The following is a 14869-nucleotide window of genomic DNA, read 5'->3' on the forward strand; positions in this document are numbered from 1 at the left end:
GATAATACTAAAAGGAAGCTATTTTGAAATTTCAAAATAATCAAACCGTTTACAAGTTTATAGGAAAAACAAAGTTGTCAGAGAGAGCTAAAACGTTTGAGCTTAACGCGCCATATTGGAAAAAATAATTTGACGTTCCAAATAAAAACTCACAATTAATAATATGTAATTATAAAGAAGCTGTTTATGAAATTTCAAACAAAATCAACCGGTTTTCAAGTTTATGAAACTCAAAAGATTTCAGAAACAGGGAAAACGGTTAAAATTAACGCGCCATATTGGAAAAAATACTTTGACGTTCCAAATAAAAACTCACAAGCAATTAGATGTGATTATAAAGAAGCTATTTATGAAATTTCAAACAATAAATCAAACCAGTTTACAAGTTATTTGAAAAACCCAAAAGTTGTCAGAAAGAGCGAAAGCAATTAATCTTAATGCGCTATATTGAAAAAAAATACTTTGACGTTCCAAATAAAAACCCACAAGCAATAAGATGTAACTATAAAGAAGCTATTTATGAAATTTCAAACCATAAATCAAACCGGTTTACAAGTTATATGAAAAAGCAGAAGCCCTGTCTTGCAAAATTTCCTCAAGTCATAAGTTCTCAGCCTTTTCTGATTTTTGTTTGCAAAAGAATCAGAACATTTTGCATCCCAATCTCAGCCTAACCTCTACAAAAAGCCTATGGCATAAAGAATAAACTTTTGTACTTTCTTTCTGACTAAAAAACTCCATAGTGAGGTCAGGTAGCACATAAAAACGTAAGAATACTTCAGATGGTGATTAAAGCATGAAATTTGGCACAGATGATCCTTAGAGGGTCTAAAACTTAATTTTAAACAGTAACACCAAATTTTGCCACCTGGCCACCTGCCAGATGACGTCATCAGGTGGCTGGTCAAAATATTAGTTTTTTAAATATTCAAAATCTGATGGTTCCAGCGAAAGAGCATGAAATGCTGATAAAATGAGGTAAAAACATGCTTGAAAATCTTCCTATCAAAGTGATGGAGGTTGAAAGTTTTTTGATGACGTCATCATAGCCTTTCCAGGCAAAACTTAAAAACCTCGTAATTTTGGTACAAGTTGACCAAATTTCATGTTTTATACATGAATTCATATCAAAATTCATTGCTTTTTCCGATTTCGATGTTCAAATTGAATTAAAAGCTTTAAATCCTACAGAATACTAAAACTTAGATTTTGAGCTTTACAAGGCAAATCAACGCAGCGTTCTCCCTTCAGGAGCACAGTGTACAACCAACTAATTGATTTGGATGTATTAAGCCTTCCTATGTTGTTTAGACCCAAGCATCAGATGGAACTTCAAATTTTGACATAAAAGGCATAAAAATATAACAAAAAACCAATTTATTGTACACCTAGTGACAGTCAAAGAGCATTCATTGTTGAATTCTTGGTTGGTCTCCTTCTGCTGAAAAGAATTTAAACAGACCACTTGATTGAAATGAACCATCAGCCATTAAAACAATCGCTGACACTGCCAGTTTATCGACCGCCGAAGGCGGTTAATTTTCCGAGCTGTATACGGGTAAAAAAGTTGGATTCAACATTTGTCACAACTGTGCTGTCCTTTTGAATATTTTAAAATTTGACTCGCCCATTCATGCCTATTCTGCACGATTTGCAGAATTTTGTCGGTTAAAGGTTTGAGCAGCTGAGACAAATTTGAGATATTTGTAGAATCGCTGGTTTTCTGAAATGTGTGGCGTTTTACTACGGAGATAAAATAAGCATTTTTTCGGAGATAACGACATTAATCATGAATAGATGAAAAACATGCTGTGGCGCCCCGCTAGGGAGATAAATGTTAAGTAAATAAAAAAACTTAAGTATTTATCAGCTTCGGATTCAAACCACAAGTGCTTAAACAACTCAATACCATCTCATCAAAATCACTGATCTCGTCAAGCAACATAGCAGAACTGTCACAGTAGTTTAACTTATACATGTATTTTTTTATAAGCATACAAAAATCCGAAAACAGTCTCAGAGATGCCCAAGTACAAAGCTTAATAAGGCTGAAAAATGCTTGAATGAGGGGATGCTTAAATCAAAACACAAATTTAGGGAAATACTGAAAATCCGCAAAATTCCAGCCAAAATCAGGAAAAAACATTTTTCGTAGGCTCAAGTAATGTTTGCCATATGCCTAATTTTTCCCCATATCTGAGCCTAGATATGCTTATAAGTGCAATGCTTTATAAAAAATATCCATATTTTCAAGTTAAATCACGCAAACGAGAGTGTCGAAGTGGATCGTTGTCTAAACCGATGAATTCTTCATCAAATTTAAGGCGGTCGTTATCCAGTGATGTGAGCACTGTTCTAGTCTATATATTAATAGCGGTAGTCTGCATGTCGTTTTGTCTGTCCGTCTTTCTTTCTTTCTGTCTGTGCTACTTTCGTTTTCGCACGCAATGTTTTTTTTCTTTTAAAAGATGACTTTTGCTTCTTGCTCCACAAATGTGTTAAATCAGATTCGCGCCGTTTTATAAAGACTTTGTTTTGATTGATAGATTGGACTTTTTCTTTTTTTTCTTTTTTTTCTTTTGTTTTATGTTTTCGAATGTAAAGTAATTAACGACCTTATTTGATTTGAGACATTCGAATTCTTTTCAAAACAAAAGAAAATCTTTTTAAAAGAATCTGTTCAAATATAAAATAAAACACAAGAATCACATAACAAGTTTGTTAGAACAGCAACATTAAAAATACGTTCAAAAGGCGGTAAAAACTAGAATTCTTTCTTCGTAAAAAGTAGCCTGGATATCCATGCTATGATTTCTTATTCTATATACTGATGGCGAAATATATAGTATTCAGTATTCATCAGATTTAAAAAAAATACGCAGACGGGTTCCTGTCTACGTAAAAAGGGACCTTTAAACATGTATGTCGATAATTATTTTGCTGTAAATCTAAGTCATTGTTGAATTTGAAAAATTACTGAAGTTATCATGCTTTTTTGTCTGCGTGTCCTAGCTGCCTTCCGGGGGACTAGGGTTGCGAGCTGACTTTCGGCCCTGCCCCTCGGAGCCTTAGCAGAATAAAAAGGAGAAGAGACAAGGGAAATTGTGAAAAGGCACCTTTAAGGCCGGCACATACCCATACCCTTCTCTTGCCTAAGTACCCCCTCCCCCGGGCTGCCTCTTTTCGAAGAATCGCGTGTCATGTCTATTATTTCACTCCGCTTATCTTGACATCAAAGTTTTCCTAAACATCAAGAACTACGGCAAATATAACACGAGCGAAGCGAGAAAAAAAATCCAATTGTAGAGCCGTCTCGGACGTCGCTGGTCACCGGTATGGTGTAATTTGGGAATGACGCCCTTTCTGTTTTCTGATTATTTTTGCCACAAAAATCTTTTTCAAAATATGGTTAAAAGATACGTCACCCGGGAGGGATAGAGTCAAACTTTGAAGAGAATTCTTACCTTAAATTTTGATTTCATCGTGTTTAAGCCACCTTCCCAACATCTCAAAGGACTTTAATTGCGTTCAGCAAACAGCTAAACCGGCGTGCGACGCCGGGTACCGGCTAGTTATTTATTATTACTGTGATATTAGGTTCAATTTTTATCATTACCTGCGATCTGTAAATCAATGTCCTTTGTGGATACTATAAACAAGACCATAAAAATAAATACTACAAGGCTTTTACTTATATCTAGGAATATAAAGATTTCACGACTTTATGAAGTCGTAAGAAGTAATGTCGACGAGCTGTTAGGGATCCCCTAATGCTGAATTAGATTTAAGCAGTCCAAAGTTTTTCTGCCTCATTTTCAGACAAGAATGTATAGATTTTAGAATATCTAACCGATTCGACTAATTTCTTTTGCTATTTCGTCGTTACCATTTTCATTCGTGTTATTGACCATTTTCGCAATTTTTCGTTTGTCTAAAAGGTCTTCTTGACATTCTTGTTTAGCACCTTCCCCTATAACAATAGCTCATGATTTAGTAGCTGTAACTGAAACAAAGATTTGCTCCAATTGTACTAAAAGTCTTGTAGGAAATATTTTCTGCAAATTACCGGGTTTGGATGAAGTTTTTCAATCAGAGTCATCAGAACCCTCCTCATCTGTTGGTGGAATAAAATCTGGATCATCTTCGTCACTCTGGTCTGAACCTTTAATACAAAGCCCATTATTTTAAATCGCTGTAATATAATGTTGTGTTCTTAGAAAAATAACATTATATAAAGTAAATACAGAAGCTTAAACTGAAGAAAAAACTAATGAATACAAAGAAAAACACAAATCAGAAAGCTTCAAAGTTAAAGGGAAATACTGAAACAAAATGGAGGAGGAGGTGAACCTTCCCTTAGCACAGGGAATAGGCCCTAACTTAACTTAGGGTTCACAGCGCTATGACAAATAAAAAGTATAGTAAAAAACGAAAACATTAAATGCAAATGATAAACTAAATATAACTATCAATAACATTTTTCCATTCCACACGATTCAAAGCTTTCCCATACCACTCACATTTCAATATACCAACTTTATTCAAACTTTTGTAAACTCCACGTCCATACGTGAATTCAGGGGCCCCGCGTGGGCGCCTTTCGCTAACCCAGCATGTCAGCATCTTACGGGGCAAACGATCAGAGGGCATTCGGGTTACGTGCCCTAACCAGCGTAGTTGGCGACGTGTAACATATACATCAATAGAGAGCAAACCAGTGCGCTCAAGCAATTCAGCCGTCGAAATTCGGTGGGATCTCACATGATTTAAGTTAACACGGCATATGGTGCGGACACAACGAGCATGAAAAACTCTCAACTTTCTATAAACAATTTCATTAAGGCACCAGTGCTCAGAGCCCATATAACAAAATCGCCAGAACAATGCCTTCGTAGACAGATTTTTTTGCTGCGACGAAACATTAGTAGAACGGAATAAACAATTTCTCAAAGCTCCAAACGCACTGCTGGCTGCTTTTATTCTCGACTCGCGTCAAGGTATCTTTACAATCACGCGATGGATTGACCCCAGGTAACAAAACGATCGACGATCGGCATATGGGATGCATCATCGATTTTGACATTACTAAGATTCGTATTATCGAAAGCAAGGGGATCGGTATAGGTTTTGGTTGGAGCAGAAAAACAAAATTTCAGATTTAGAGCTTTTCTCTTCGGTACCAACATGGATTTCTAGACCGAATCTTAGAAAATGCTTGACTAGTGATGGAAGGTAGGTTTCGACAGAGCTTCTTGATGTGAATAGAACTCCGGTATCGTCAGCATACTCAGATTCCGGTAACGAAAACTGTTCACTTTTTTAGTTGAAGGTCTCCTACCGTTAGGATATCGTCAACTGGTGTGAAGATACAGACTTCTCGTGTGTGAGTGGTTCTCCAAGATATCATTACAGCAGCAAGGTAGAAAATGAAAAGGAGTGGACCCAGTATATCACCCTGTTTGACACCAATTATACTTTCGATCCTTTTAGTGATGTCATTTACAACAAACTTAACTTCCACATTTGCGTGAAGTGATTTAAGCAGACGTACAAGTTTATCAGGGACACCAAAAATATATAACACTTCCCAGAGAAGCTCGCGCGGTACTCGATCAAAGGCTTTGACCAGGTCGAGAAATAATATCCAAGTCTCTTGGCCGTGTTCCCTGCGCTTTTTCATTGTCATTTTTACTGTGAAGATCCCGTCAACACATCCACGCCCAGGACGAAAGCCGCACTGGGGTTCATGGTCAAGGGTTTCTACAATTGGGCTGAGTCTATTATGAAGGGATAGCGAAATCTTGTAGGCAGATTCCAACAACATGATCCCTCTGTAATTTCCCGGTAGGCTTAGGTCTCCTTTCTTTGGTAGAATCTTGAGAAGACCAGTTTCCCATTCAGAAGGGGGGTTTTCAGAGTCCCAAAAATTACGAAACAATAGTTCTTAAAAGGTAAAGGTAGATTCATTCTCCGAGAGTACTTCCAGACTTGGGGAGTGATTCAGAGTCACCAGGTGCTCGTTCCTTGAGGTTGCGAACGGCTTTCCGAATTTCTTCATCATCCGGACGATGATCAATACCATTAACAGTCTCTTTGCGATCAAGAGAATTCAAAACAGAAGCATCAAATACGGGCGTTCTGCTATACAATTGTTGAAAATGATCACGGAAGACAGTAGCATTTTCTTCCGGTGATGTGCATATAGTGCCGTTTGGCTTTCTCATTGAGCGTTCATTACTGTTTTTAACTTTTGTTAGACCAGATCTGATTTTATTCACTGTATCCCAAAATCGTTTTGTACCTTCTTTCGGGACACGGTTTAGTTCGTTGCATTGGGCTTGGATCCATTCGTTTTTGGCTTTCGATACTGCTTTCTTTAGACGTTTGAAACAAAATAAGCAAAAATATAATAAAATTAAATCTCTTTTTCATCTCTAGCAGCATTAAAAAGGAAGTCTGAAATAGAGAAAAGCAATAATTCATTTCATCAGTTTCATAAATACAACTAAATATCATCAAGATTCTTCCTTTTATGAGGAGACTGAAACAATTAATCATTGTGATTCTAGTAATCAAGCCTAAAGTGTGAATAATATTATGTCATACCATCTTTTGAATTTGCCAATTTGTCAATGAACTTTCGGAGCTCCTCTCCTAGCATGACACTATTGAAGGATTTACTTTTGGCTTCTGATTGCCACTTTTTTCATAGCTCTTGCCTGCTCGTCCCACAGACATTCATTACATGTTATCACACTGTTACTGGAACGTTTAGACTGGTGAATTATGACGTCAATTCAAACGGGATATCATCAGCCTCTTCGCCATCGATAAACCAGTCCTGATTTAAAGCGCACCACTTCTTCCAATAATGTTTACATTGAAAAAACCATATCGGTAACACCAGAACGAGTAAAACGGCTAATGACCCACCGATAACGTAAAAAACTAGACACCATGTTGATTCACAACCGTCACTAGCGTACCCGGAAATTGCCACAACCATTAGGGATAGAATCATTAAGTTGACGATTAACCATAGGAGCGGAACAGGCCTGTCTTCCGGTCTCCGCCACTGTTAAATGAAAACGAGAAAATTTAATTTGGATGAATATCTATCTATAACGCGTAGGCCATAGTAAACACCAATGGTGCATAATTTTGGGATATCATCAGCCTCTTCGCCATCGATAAACCAGTCCTGATTTAAAGCGCACCACTTCTTCCAATAATGTTTACATTGAAAAAACCATATCGGTAACACCAGAACGAGTAAAACGGCTAATGACCCACCGATAACGTAAAAAACTAGACACCATGTTGATTCACAACCGTCACTAGCGTACCCGGAAATTGCCACAATCATTAGGGATAGAATCATTAAGTTGACGATTAACCATAGGAGCGGAACAGGCCTGTCTTCCGGTCTCCGCCACTGTTAAATGAAAACGAGAAAATTTAATTTGGATGAATATCTATCTATAACGCGTAGGCCATAGTAAACACCAATGGTGCATAATTTTGATGGAATTGTGCACATTTAGCTAAAAGCATGAAGTTTGGCACAGACCGAGTTTGGACCTTACTAAACGATTTTAGCCCGGGACCCACTCGGATTTCCCCTTTTTTACCCAATTATGGGCCAATTTATGATGAGGTCATCAGGAAAATTTTGGCTTAGAGGTCATCCCAGAAAATGTGGTCATATCATACATCGTTGGATCGGAAATTCAAGACGTAGATTTCAAAAAAGGATTATCTCATACCATGAAAATCAAGCCAATAAAAGTTATTCATTTCCAAAGTGAGCGATGACGTCATCAGGAAAATTTTGGCTTAGAGGTCATCCCAGAAAATGTGGTGATATTATATACCGTTGGATTGGAAATTCAGCGTAGATTTCAAAAAAAAAGATTAGGTTGTCCCATGAAAACCAAGCCAGTGAAAGTTATTCATCCCCAAAGTGAGTGATGACGTCATCGACTTTTTTTTTGGGTTAGAGGTGTCTTTTGGTGAAAATATATCAATCATATTACGATATACGATGTATCATATTATATACCTTTGGATCAGAAATTCGATCTAGATTGGAAAAAAGGATAATCCTATATCACTAAAATCAAGTGTATTGAGGCTCGAGCAGTCCCAGAATTTGAGGATACTACAGTCCTTAACCCTTTGAGTGCCAGGGTCCTTTTTTCTAAGTTTTTTTTTTAAATCGCTAGTTCAAACTTTGAGGGCTTATATCTCCTGATCTAGAAGGAATTAGATAGAAGCTCGTATATAGCTCGTTGGATAGCTTAAAGTCTCCTCTTTCTTTTGGGCGCCCATGTGACGAAAAGTTGACCAATCACATAAAGTCACATAAAGAACATTGAAACTTTTCCATTGTCTTTGTTGCTACTTGTTTAAAGCATAGTAATATTTTTCAACCCTACAATACAGAGCAAAAGTTATTCTACAATGAATTCTCTTTTTCTAAATTATAAATCCTGCCATTTTTGACGCTAAAGAGTAGAAATCTTGACCATTAATTTCAAAAAAAGCAAGAAGATATAATTATAAAGAAGCTATTTTATGAATTTTCAAACAATAAATTGTTGTCCAACTCTCGGTTACATTTAAAGATCTACCTTTGTAATGTAATCGAGGGTTGGAAAACAAAATTTATTCTCAACTTCAGTTGAGCTAGAATCTGAGAATGTCTGTCTGTCATCACAAAAACTTTGGGGCAGGCTGGAGACTTCCAAAATGGTCCGATTGGGCTGAAATTTTGCACACTTGATCCTTGGGCAAATCCCTGGGGGTGTTTTTTTTTCATTTTTTCAAAATTTCAATTTTTGGGGCCTGGGAACGAGTTTTTAGCCAAAACGAGGCTAAAACTTTGGGGCAGGCTGGAGACTTCAAAAATGGTCCGATTTGGCTGAAATTTTGCACACTTGATCCTTGGGCAAATCCCTGAGGGTGTTTATCAAAATTTTAATTTTTGGGGCCTGGGAACGAGTTTTTAGCCAAAACGAGGCTAAAACTTTGGGGCAGGCTGGAGACTTCAAAAATGGTCCGATTTGGCTGAAATTTTGCACACTTGATCCTTGGGCAAATCCCTGAGGGTGTTTTTCAAAATTTTAATTTTTGGGGCCTGGGGACGAGTTTTTCGCCAAAACGAAGCTAAAACCCAAAATGCTATTATTTTTCTTAAGCCATTAAGTTTACAATTGGGCCTACGAATGATTTCAAAGATGCTGAAGTTAAGCCAGTGCAGTTAGTACGTTCGACAGTCATCAGATGATGAAGGAATATGACATCAAGAATTTTCTTTCTTAGGTTTAAACCTGAAAAATCGAAATAATGACTGATTGCAATATAGTTTCTTTTCCTAAAAACTATTCATACCATTAGCTGGTGAAAACGGTCTTTAATGATGCATTAGATTTAAACGCACAAGGGAATACACCGAAGTTTCCGCAAATTATGATGAATATTAAGATACATAGAGAAAATTGATGCCAATAAACATAAAAATTGATAATTGTTCACAAACCTACATTATCAACACTGAAGTAATTAACACCGATGAACGGTTCAAACGCTTATAGCAACATATACAACAATAAACAAGTCACGTGACCACCCTAACATTTACTAAGTCTTTTGACTGAGAGCTCATTTTTTGACACTTTCAAATGTAAAAAGGTCAGCCTTTTCAGCTGTTTATTCAGAAGAATGGTGGTATATACCGGGTGACCCACGAAAAAGTATAAGGGTCTAGTATACTGTCTTTTTTGACGTTTTTTAACTGTTTTTTATAATGACTCTTGACTTTATACCTCCATATCTAGTTAACCATTTTTCCAAAATTAAAAAATAATACATCAAAATTTAAGTTTGCCTTTCCTCTTTACCATGAAAAAAGAATCTAGTTAAAATTCAAATTTTTTCGGACACAGTTACCCTCCAAACTCTTATACTAGAGCTCTGATTCCAGTGTTTGGTACTTTTAACAAAAGGGTACACAGTTTAGAAATATTATCAGGGAGATGGCCAACTATACTATCCTTTCCCATCGAGTCTGTTCGAATGATCGCCATAGCATTTTTGTCAACCATATTATCTGGTTCAAGTTTGCAAAGTAGTGATTCTCCAATTAAAGGAGTCCAAATCGTCATCTAAGCATGGTACCCTCTTGCAAAAGACTCGTATTGATAACGATCCCAGCTCTCATCTAAAACAATCGGTATTTCAACATCGTACATATCCTTCGTAATGATGTTGGTTGAAAATTTCATTTCTATTTGACTAAGCCTCCGATAAAAGATTTTGAGAACACTCAGGAACACTGCTTGGAAAATTTTCAAATGTTTTGATGGCATTCGAATGTTTTGAGAAGCTTTTTTATGAATTTCGAATATTTTGATAATTTTCGAATCTGATGTCAAAATTCGAATGTTTTGATAAAGAAAAAAAATTCAAAACACGGGATAGTGAATGAAACATACCAAATCAGAATAAGGTTAAAGGGCTCCTGTTAATGAAAAGAAACGTGAGACAGGTAAACTAAAGAAGCATTGTCTTACGTTAGACGAAAAAATAAATATTTTCGATGCGAACAAGAAGAAAAAGTTGTAGAGTTGTACAGATATTGCTAAAACGTATAAAATTGGAAAGACTCAAGCTTCAAGCTTATTGAGACACGAAGAAATGTTAAGAAAAGAGTACGAGAGTTTTCAGGGAAAGGGTTTCAAACATGTAAACAGATCAAGCCACCAAAAGTTTAAACCTATTAATGAAATCCTCTACACCTGGTTCAAAAAATGTGAAGCATCTGGAGTTTATGTGAATGGCCCACTACTTATCGAAGAAGCGATGACCATCAAGGAATCTTTAAACCGTCCTGAATTAGAAGGTTTCAAGGCTTCGAACGGATGGCTCGACAAATGGAAGCTCAGCTATGGCATCAAGGAAAAGCAAATCTCTGGTGAGTCTTTAGAGGTTTTTACCACCACAATCGAATCTTGGATGGAACGAATACAAGAACTTTGTAAAGGATACGATGACAAAGACATATTGAATATGGACGAAAGCGGGTGCTTTTTGAAAGCTTTGCCAACAAAAGGCTTTGCATTGAAAGGTGAAAAAAGTAAAGGTGGTAAAAAGTCAAAACAAAGAATGACTGTTGCATTTTTTGTTAGTGCTGATGGAGGTAAAGTTGGAAAACCAATCGCCATTTGGAAGAGTAAAACACCAAGATGTTTCAAAAAGGCGACTGCAGATGACATGCTTAGTAAAATCAGACCATAATTCGTGGATGCAGTTTGAAATAATGGAAAAAATCCTCGAGAACCTCAACAATTAGATGATTAAAGAGAAAAGAAAGGTTATTTTGTTTCTAGACAACGCCACCGTCCACCCTCCGTCACTGGTTGATAAATACAGCAACATTAAGGTCGTTTTCCTTCCAAAAAATGCCACCTCTCGTTTGCAACCACTCGATGCTGGAATCATTCAAAGCTTCAAGTCAAAGTATCGTATGAAACTCATGCGCTTCGTTATTGCACGCACTAAAGAGGATGTACTGGCTTCTGAAATTGCTAAACAAGTTGATGTTTTACAAGCTATAGAATGGGTAGCGAAAGCTTGGGAAGAGGTATCAACGGATACTATTAAGAACTGTTTTAGGAAATGTGGATTCGACCAGAATTCGTACGAAAATGATAATGAGAAAATTCTTGATGACGACCAGCTCTTTTCGACGAGATTGCTGATTCATTCATGACGGCAGAGGAATATATTGATTTCGACATTGAGACATGCTCATCTGCTCCTGCAGTCAATGCGGATGAAGTTGATTGGAAAAGTTAGCTCGGTAAAAAAGTGCGTGAGTGAGATCTTACGAAAAGAAGCTGGAATCGCAGAAAATCATGAATCAGATCGGGATGAGAGTGAAGACGAAGTTCAAGAGGTTGCAGTTGAACCTGAGGAAATTTCACCACACGACGCTCTGATAATTATTGATAAACTGATGAATTTGAAAGAGCTCAACAGTGATGAAAGATCTTTCCTTTCGTTGATTAAAAACAAACTTGAAACTGTTAGAATAAACAGCAAAAAACAAACCTCTATCAAGCAATTCTTTCACTAAGTAATATGGTGGTGTATCAGTACTGACAATCAAGTTAATTGTATTTTCAATTTTGGTGTTATATTGCTAGATTTGCTTTTATTTGTTAAAAATTGTTGCGTTTTAATAACATTTATCTTGTTCTTCTATGGCCTAGTGTCTGCAGATAAGTACTTTAGACCCCAATTTTGTATTTTCGACACCCTGGGATGGCCTAATTTCAAAATTGGAGCTCCGAGATCAAAAGTTTCTAATTAGCGGACACTTCTAATTAGCGGACACTAACCCCATTCCCCGATGGTGTCCGCTAATTAGAGGTTCCACTGTAGTGGTACCCCAAGGGTATCCCGCAACAAGAATATAACTACCACACCAGTCCTCTTTGACAAATTCTAAATTTGCATTCCTCCGCACCTTTCAATAATGCCATGAACATAGCTGGTGTATGTATAATTTTGAATGACAATGAAGGTATGTAAGTATTAATTTTCAAAAAGATAACTCCTCTTCTCTGGTGAGCAGTCTAAGAACGCTCGCCACCCAAAATTAGATGAAACCCCTCAAGCGTTAATTTTAGAGAAAAAAACGTTACTGAAACAAAGAACTTCAACAATCAACTTACATGACTTTTATCCTTTAACAAGCGATACTTTTATGGACCTACCTGGTTATCAAACTAATCAGTGAACATTGAAACAATGAAACACATAAGACATAAACTGGTCAAAATACAAAAAAATAAAGAAAATGAAAGCATATCTATTGAGAGAAACTATCAACACTATTGAAAAAGATTTTTGAAAAAGAAATAAAAAAGCTATTAAGCGCTTTTCTTTATAAAAACCACTATCAGAAAAATGCACAGCTTAATAAATAAGGTTTCCAGAAAACTCAAACCGTCGCACTCTACTGTGACATTTTCTTCTGTTAGAAAAAATAATAATAAAAAAGCAATTTGGCTAATAACATTGATCTATGCTCATAAATAGTTATTCTTATAGATAAAGATTCGTTTTTCAGCCAAAAAAATAAAAAGTGTTTACAGAAAACTCAAATCATTACCCTCCACCGTGACATTTTCATCGTAAAAAAAACTAATAGAAATAATAATAATAATAATATGGCTAAAAACATTGATGTATTCTTATTAAAAGTGGTTCTTATAGATAAAAATGCGATTTTTGAGCCAAAATTTTTTCGCAAAAATCTGCTTGAGCCATCCTTTAACTATGATTGTACCCTACTTTCATGCTAAAAATCAGAAAAAATTAATGATCCAATTTTTCACAAAGTCCAAAAAACCCGTTTTTAAGCCGTTTTTTGGCACAAATTTGCCCAAAAAAATTTTTTTTTGAAAATCGGGCTCCGTCACATTCGAGGGTTTATGGTCATGCACCTTTGTGCCAAAAATCAGAAAAAACTAATGAGCCAATCTCGAGAAAAGCTGGTAACTAACACACTAACTAACGAACGAACGAACATGGGTTAATTTATAGGACCTCCACCCCACCGGGGTAGGTCCAAACAAAGAGGGATATATTTTGCACAGCTCTATCGTAACTTTTTCTGTTTCGGTGGGGGAAGGGTATCTTGGTGGATCAAGCTTTTGTGTAACAGAGTTCATATTTGTAACAAAACCAGCCACGAGTCTGTCAATATCTGTTTTTAGGAAGGGCGTTGATGCAGCATATTTATTAATTTCAGTATCAGAGTAGAGTATGAATTCTGGTAACTCCACCTTTAGTCTCTTCTGCTGTAGTTTATTATTAAACGCTGACTGATGGACCAACTTATCCACGATTAGACTTGAAGTTTTTCTTCCGTGTGGATTGATTTCAAACGAGTTGTTGTAACTGGATAATGGATTTGCTGAAGATATTGATGTTGATGATGATGTGTTCAAATTGGATGAAAGGTTTTCGATGATCTCATTGCAGAAGAAAATAGATTAAAGTAAGTTATAAAACTTTATGATACTTGATGACTTCACATGCTCCATTTTATTCTGCTCATCCCAGCTGGAGTCATACAGTTATTTCCCGAACATTTACTCTTTACTCCAAAGAAGATTACGATTAAGTAGAGAAACAACTGGCAATTTTTAGAGAAAAGGCACGTTATTTTGGAATGTAAATATAAATATATGAAATGCCTCACACCTTGAATAGAAACAATAACTTTTATCAAAATTCTAGTTAGGTAATCAATCTAGTTTAAGTAAAATACTGTAGCAATTGAAAAGTTATTATCCACAATCGAAAACTTGTTGAAGAGTTATCTTACCGATGTTGGCTTATCATGGTAAAAAATGCCTTCCTTTTAAGGACATGTTTTTCTCCAGGTAGTAATTCTAATAAATCGGCACGATCCATATCAAGGATTTCTTTACGCGACCATCCCATTCCTACATTTAAATTTGAAAGAAACATTAATTGTTTATAAATGCATTGAAAAAAAGTGAAAAATATGGACTTTCAGTCGAAGTAAGTAAGTTCTAAAAATAATCCATATCATGTGGACTCCCGAAAAAAGTTGTCAACGATTCTTGCCAATGAGTTCATTTGCTAGTTTTCAATGATTTTCAATTTTAAGAAAGGTTTGGGCAACATTGTATTTTATTCACTCTGATTGGTGAAGTAAATTTTAGTAAATTTAGCAAAAGTGGCCAAATTATGCAAAAATAATAAAAATTAATCCACTAAAGAATGAAAAGAACTGCCAGTGAAGGCAGTAAGAAAATTATTATGTTTG

The 14869-nt window shown here is 36.1% G+C and overlaps 2 protein-coding genes and 1 pseudogene across 2 annotated transcripts; 2 read left to right on the plus strand and 1 right to left on the minus strand.

The window, feature by feature from the left end:
• Positions 1 to 5311: 5311 nt before the first annotated feature.
• Positions 5312 to 5686, minus strand: LOC136808660 (uncharacterized). Its single transcript, XM_067065209.1, has one exon. The coding sequence runs from the start codon at positions 5684 to 5686 to the stop codon at positions 5312 to 5314; it is 375 nt and encodes a 124-aa protein (XP_066921310.1).
• Positions 5687 to 10172: 4486 nt separating this feature from the next.
• On the plus strand, positions 10173 to 11298 carry LOC136808661 (tigger transposable element-derived protein 4-like; annotated as a pseudogene).
• A 55-nt stretch (positions 11299 to 11353) lies between these two features.
• Positions 11354 to 11773, plus strand: LOC136808662 (tigger transposable element-derived protein 6-like). Its single transcript, XM_067065210.1, has one exon. It carries the CDS (start codon positions 11354 to 11356, stop codon positions 11771 to 11773), a length of 420 nt encoding a protein of 139 aa, XP_066921311.1.
• Positions 11774 to 14869: the final 3096 nt, after the last annotated feature.

This window comes from Clytia hemisphaerica, unplaced genomic scaffold, assembly GCF_902728285.1.
Source record: "Clytia hemisphaerica strain Z4C2 unplaced genomic scaffold, Clytia hemisphaerica genome assembly, whole genome shotgun sequence".
Classification (NCBI taxonomy): domain Eukaryota; kingdom Metazoa; phylum Cnidaria; class Hydrozoa; order Leptothecata; family Clytiidae; genus Clytia; species Clytia hemisphaerica.

Excerpts from the sequence above, each read along its gene's own strand:
- LOC136808662 (XM_067065210.1), top strand. The coding sequence starts at position 11,354 with ATGATTAAAGAGAAAAGAAAGGTTATTTTGTTTCTAGACAACGCCACC.
- LOC136808660 (XM_067065209.1), bottom strand. The coding sequence starts at position 5,686 with ATGACAATGAAAAAGCGCAGGGAACACGGCCAAGAGACTTGGATATTA.